The following is a 5358-nucleotide window of genomic DNA, read 5'->3' as shown; positions in this document are numbered from 1 at the left end:
AATATTTTATTTAGAGTTAAAGGGGTGTGTAGATTGTTAGTATTATAATTGTTTTAATTGGATTAATGATTGTAGAAGAATTATGGAAATATGAACTTGATCCTGTATTCAGCTCCGGGAAGCCGAGGAGGGTATGGGGGGAAAGCTAAAGTTAATGTATTGTGTATATTGGAAGATGTATATTTTACAAAAAATAAAATTTTTTACAAGAAAAATAATAATAATTGTTTTCTGTTCCAAGACATGTAGAGTATAAAAACATAGATTTACAGTCAACATCCAGAGGAGCAGCCTCTTCTAGATAGATTCCAGGAGAACATACATGTGTTAAACATGAAAGGTATTTTTAGTAACCAAGACTGTTCAACTTTCTTGCAAATAGCTAAACTGAATCATGGACAGAATGGTATTAGCTGTTGTTGACCTTGTATTTAAAATACTTAGTTATTCATAGAAAATAAACTTTGAATTTAAAGAATAATATACTGTTTGCCTCATTTTATTTTAAAAGTAACCTTCCCAAAGGTTGCCTCCCAATGGCGACTGAATGTAATTCTAATAGTATGTATGGTAAGCCCATTGATGGAAAATAATGGGAATTATAGGTCAACTGGCAACTCTTTTAATCATTCTGACCAATTATATAGTGCCCTTTATGCCATTCACTATCTACTTAGTTGCCCTTAAATGCTGCTAAAACTTCATGCCTGATGGAATTTAACAGTCTTTATGACATAAACCCAATGTGTGATACTGAGCTAAAACAAATCTTAAAAGAACCAGTATGTGAAATATATTAAACTGTTTATAGTATCTGATTTTTGTGACTTTATTAGTACTGTTTAATAAATCTTACAATATGTAAATTGAAGTAAAGTTATAATAAAATTGTCAAGACAAAATAATAAATTACTTTGCTATAGCTGATTTTTCTTTTTCTTTTTTCTTTTTGCTATTAGCTGTGGATGGATTTCTGAAGACTGATGAAAGACAAAGATTAGCCAGAGAAAGAAGAGAAGAAAGAGAAAAATATTTTGGTAAGTTGTATTTTTTTATTCAATAAACAAGAATAATCTACATACAGCCTTGAGTCTTTTGACTACTAACTATACTTAAGAAATAAGTATAGTTAATGTATAGATGGAGAAATAGAGGACCCATCTTGGATTCATTAGGACGCATGTTCCTGCTGTTCTCATCTGGGATCAGAGACATTTATTACTCTTCTAGCCAGTATCCCCAGTCTTCGGCATAGCTACTGTACGTTTTGACATTTCAGTCTACCGATGCTTCGGTATTATTATTTTTTTATACACATTTTATTGGTTTTTTTAATTTTAACATCAAAGTGCTCAGGAAAACACCATGGTGAAAGGGTAATCAATCATAACAAAACAAGTCATATATATATAACTAAAATTAAAACCTTAAAAAAAAATTCCCCCCTCTATTTCCTCACATGATATAACAAATTTAGTTTAATCTATTTCTTCTTAAAATTCAATCAATCCACGGAAGCATCCCTACTATTACATCTACATAAATCACTCCTGCTTTTAAGCTCCACTAATTTCAATTAAAATATTCCAATTGATCTTAAACAAACATATTAATAAAATTTTGGGTATCCCTTCTACAACACACATAATATTCCAAGAATAACATTCTAATATTTTCACATATATTCCATCTCTTAATTTAATACATCATTAATTAATACCCTTTCTTCTCTTATCATAGATCTAATTCTTCTGCTATTACAAAATAGTTTTCTATATAAACAGAATAAAAAAACAAAAAAATCATTTCGACCTCTTAAGTAAAATTTAACTCTCAACCAAATTAACTATCGTATCTAAGACAAACATATTATTACACCAATTATTATCTTACTGCTTTCATTTACTCAATTAGATTGTCAAATCAGTCCAAATTTCTAAAGCCTTTTTGACCCAATAATTAAGATTTTAAATCACATTTTTGAATCTAACTCTGGCTTTTTTTCTATACCAAGCTGGTTTCCGTAATGTCGCATCTATGTCACCAAATCTCAGTATTTGAGTACTAATGTTTATCAACAAATCGATCTGATCAAAATCTCTTCCCCTTCTTCCAGTATCATATAAGCAATATAGTCCATTTTATTCCATATTATAATTTCAGCTTGATTATCCAGGTTGTCATAACTTTCAATCGATCGTGTCTGGCTGTCAGTTCCTGTTAATTTTGGCAATGGGAGAACTTCACTTATAGTCATTTTTTGATCTTCAAAGTTCTCCATTTGTACATAGACTTGTGAAATATCCTCCTCTGTAGTAGTTAGTTGATTTATAAAGTAATTATTTAAAGTCTCAATCTGGGGTTTTGGGTCCAGAATTTTTCTAAAGTTCAATTGATCAGTAAGTTCTTCCATCTCAAATTGTGTACACTATTGCCTATAAGCTTCTTCTTGGCCTGTAGGTTGGTTTTTTAAAATTTGGGGCTCAGTTTGTGATTCTAGAAGATGGTCTTTAGTTTTTCTCCATGACTTCATCTCCTCTGTCATTTCCAATATTTTTTCCAGTATCAGCTCATAATCCAGTCCAGAATTCAATTGATCAGTAACTTCTTCTTCCATCTCAGATTGTGTAAACTGTTGCATATAGGCTTCTTCTTGGCCTATAGGTTGATCTTTTAAAGTTTGAGGCTCAGCTTGTGGTTCTGCAAAATGATCTTTAGTTTTTCTCCATAACTTCATCTCCTCTTGTCATTTCCAATATTTTTTCCAATATCAGCTCATAGTCAAGCTGTGGGTAAAAATCTTCTATTTCCATAGTAAAAGAGTCTTTTAATCTTTTTGTGGAAACTATATTTATTAAGAATCCATATACATCCGCCTCCACAATTTTTAAATCACAAACACAACCCACAGCTGTTTCCAAGCCTTTATCTTTTCTTCTTGTTAATTCCTGAAGTAGTATTCTCCAAACTCCAAGACAAAGACATTAGAATTGCAGTAAATATTTTCGCCACAAGATGTCCTCAGTAAGCTATAGAAAGCTTTTCTTTGCAGTTAAAAGCCTTTATCTCATTAAGAATGACAACGAAAGAGACAGAAAAAAGCAAATATCTTCAAGTAAGTAAAATAATGCTCTAAATTAGGAATCTTTCCAGGGATGCCCAATATCCAAAAGGTTCAAAATATAATAAGTACTATTCTGAAGTTTTGTTTAAAGTATTTTTTTCCCCAAACAGACAGAAACTGCTCTCTTAGAACAAGGAAGTCATCTAAAAAGCAAGCTCTTTGCAGGAAAAATAGTTCAGAATGAAGAGAGGGAGGAAAGGTCTCACCCGGATTCACCACGGTGGTTCTTTATGCTTAGATGATTTTCTGACTTCAGCTGGCACAGCGAAGTGATCGGCCATTTTACTGACCGATCTTCTTCTCCATCAGCCCTACGGAGTTAGCTTGGACTGTAGGGGGAGCTGCTGCTCCACCGCAGCCGAGCAAAAGCCTCATCGACAGTGGTCGCCCCTCCAGGGCGATTTGAGACCCGCATAAGGGTCTACCGGTAGAGAGAAAACAGCCAACAAAGAGCAACAGCTCTTTGTATGGCTGAAGGTGCCGTGATCCGGAAGCGGAAGTCCCGATGCTTCAGTATTATTAAAGCAATAAGAGCCCCCTGAATATGATCAGAAACATTTGGGAATTAAGCAAGCAGGGCTTTTTTTTGTCATAGAACGCCCAGAATGGAGTTCCGGCACCTTTTTTGGATGGAACCTTGTAGGGTAGGCAAGGTGGGTTGTATGATGTGTGTGAGTTCCGGCACCTTTTTTTTTTTTTTTTTTTACAAAAACACTGCGAAGCAAGCAGCATCCATTTAGAAGAATGAGGGATGTCCTGATCTAGTTTCACTCTATCAACTATTATGAACTCAGAGTAAACTTCTCTCGACTTAGTAAAGTATGCATATGGAAAGTTTACTCATGCTCTTATATTATATCCAGATTTCTTGGCTTGTATCTAATTTCCTAGGAAAAAATATTATTTTTTCTGCATAAACAACTATTCATCTGGCACAAGCATATATTAGATTGAATGTGCATTTGTTTTCAAGAAAATAAAATGTCAGTGAGCTCAGTGCAGTTTTATTTTGTATGTTATTTCTTTATTTGACAACTAATTCTAGTTAATATTTAACTGTAAAAGAGCTGTAATGAAATATTGCAATGCATAGGGTTCCTGTTCAAGAAAGTTAAACCATTTTTTTTAATTCAACAGATATTTGGTACTCTGTAACTACATGACTTTCTTTGACCTGTTCTGGTGATTTTCTCTACTAGAAATTGTCGCTCAGTAACATTTAACATAATTTCCCTTAGAACATTTGTTTTCTATACAGTATATACATATGCAAACTTGGGGTCCATCAAAGCTTCTGATAACTCCACCTAGGTCTTCATTGGTATTGGTCTGACTGCCTAAGGACTGGTTATTTATAGTTTAGATAACAGTTGAAATATGTGGCGTCAAGTTTTATTTGAGATTTTTAATTTATTCATTTTATTATAAGCTGTCAGAGAGCAGCAAATCTTAGAAAAAGAAAGAAGAGCAAAGCTTCAGTATGAGAAACAAATAGAAGAAAGATGGAAGAAGTTGGAGGAGCAGAGGCTGAGGGAGGAGCAAAAGAGGGCAGCTGTGGAAGAAAAGAGAAGACAGAAGCTTAGAGAAGAAGAGGTAGGCAGTTGTATGCAGTATTATTATTACCATATTTGCTGAGATGATGATTTGGAGAAAATATTTGAACATGATTTTTTTAAATATATTTTTAAATTTGTGATCCCCAAGTGCTTAGAATATTTGCTTTTTTGTTTGATTAAATATATTTGTATGCTCAGCATACAATTCAGGATAACATCCTTATCAGTAAACTAATGAACAAATGATAAAAGGGAAAACGTAAAAGAATGGGGATCTGAAGAACTGAAAAAAATGCAGTCAACAGGAGTGCATTCTCTCAAGACAGTAATATTAGTGTTTTAATTTCTTTGGAGTAAAGACTCTTTGTGTGTTTTTAATACTTCAAAGATGCATTCCTATTAAGTAGCAGATTTTATAGAAGAGAATTTGGCACCCTTTAGAGACAGTAGGGTTGAGCCTGATGCTTGGCTGTGGTTATATTGAATGTAGGTTGTCATGAGGGTTTTCAGTTGCTATTTTATTGATTTAATGTTTTTATAAAAAATGTTGGTTGTTTTGTATTCTGTTTTAACTGTTATGTCTGAAAGTCAACCCCTTAAATGAAATGCTATAAAATGTTCAATATTTTTTGAAAATAAGAAAGTTGTTTGAATATATATATATATATATATATATAT

At 32.8% G+C, this 5358-nt stretch overlaps 1 protein-coding gene across 4 annotated transcripts in view; it reads left to right on the top strand.

Annotated features, from left to right (window-relative positions):
* The window catches only part of MAP7D2 (MAP7 domain containing 2), a 90723-nt gene that overhangs the window by 37030 nt on the left and 48335 nt on the right, over positions 1–5358 (top strand). For 3 of the 4 annotated variants that reach the window (XM_015825353.1, XM_015825352.1, XM_015825348.1), the window contains exons 2-3: positions 960–1037; positions 4554–4717. In XM_015825353.1, coding sequence (XP_015680839.1) covers positions 960–1037; positions 4554–4717 — 242 coding nt within the window. Of the gene's footprint in view, positions 1–959; positions 1038–4553; positions 4718–5358 lie in introns of those variants that run through there. The other variant, XM_015825362.1, reaches the window with a different exon arrangement.

This window comes from Protobothrops mucrosquamatus, unplaced genomic scaffold (assembly GCF_001527695.2).
Source record: "Protobothrops mucrosquamatus isolate PMUCROS unplaced genomic scaffold, P.Mucros_1.0 scaffold_198, whole genome shotgun sequence".
Taxonomy (NCBI): domain Eukaryota; kingdom Metazoa; phylum Chordata; class Lepidosauria; order Squamata; family Viperidae; genus Protobothrops; species Protobothrops mucrosquamatus.
This window is presented reverse-complemented; position numbering and strand designations above follow the sequence as displayed.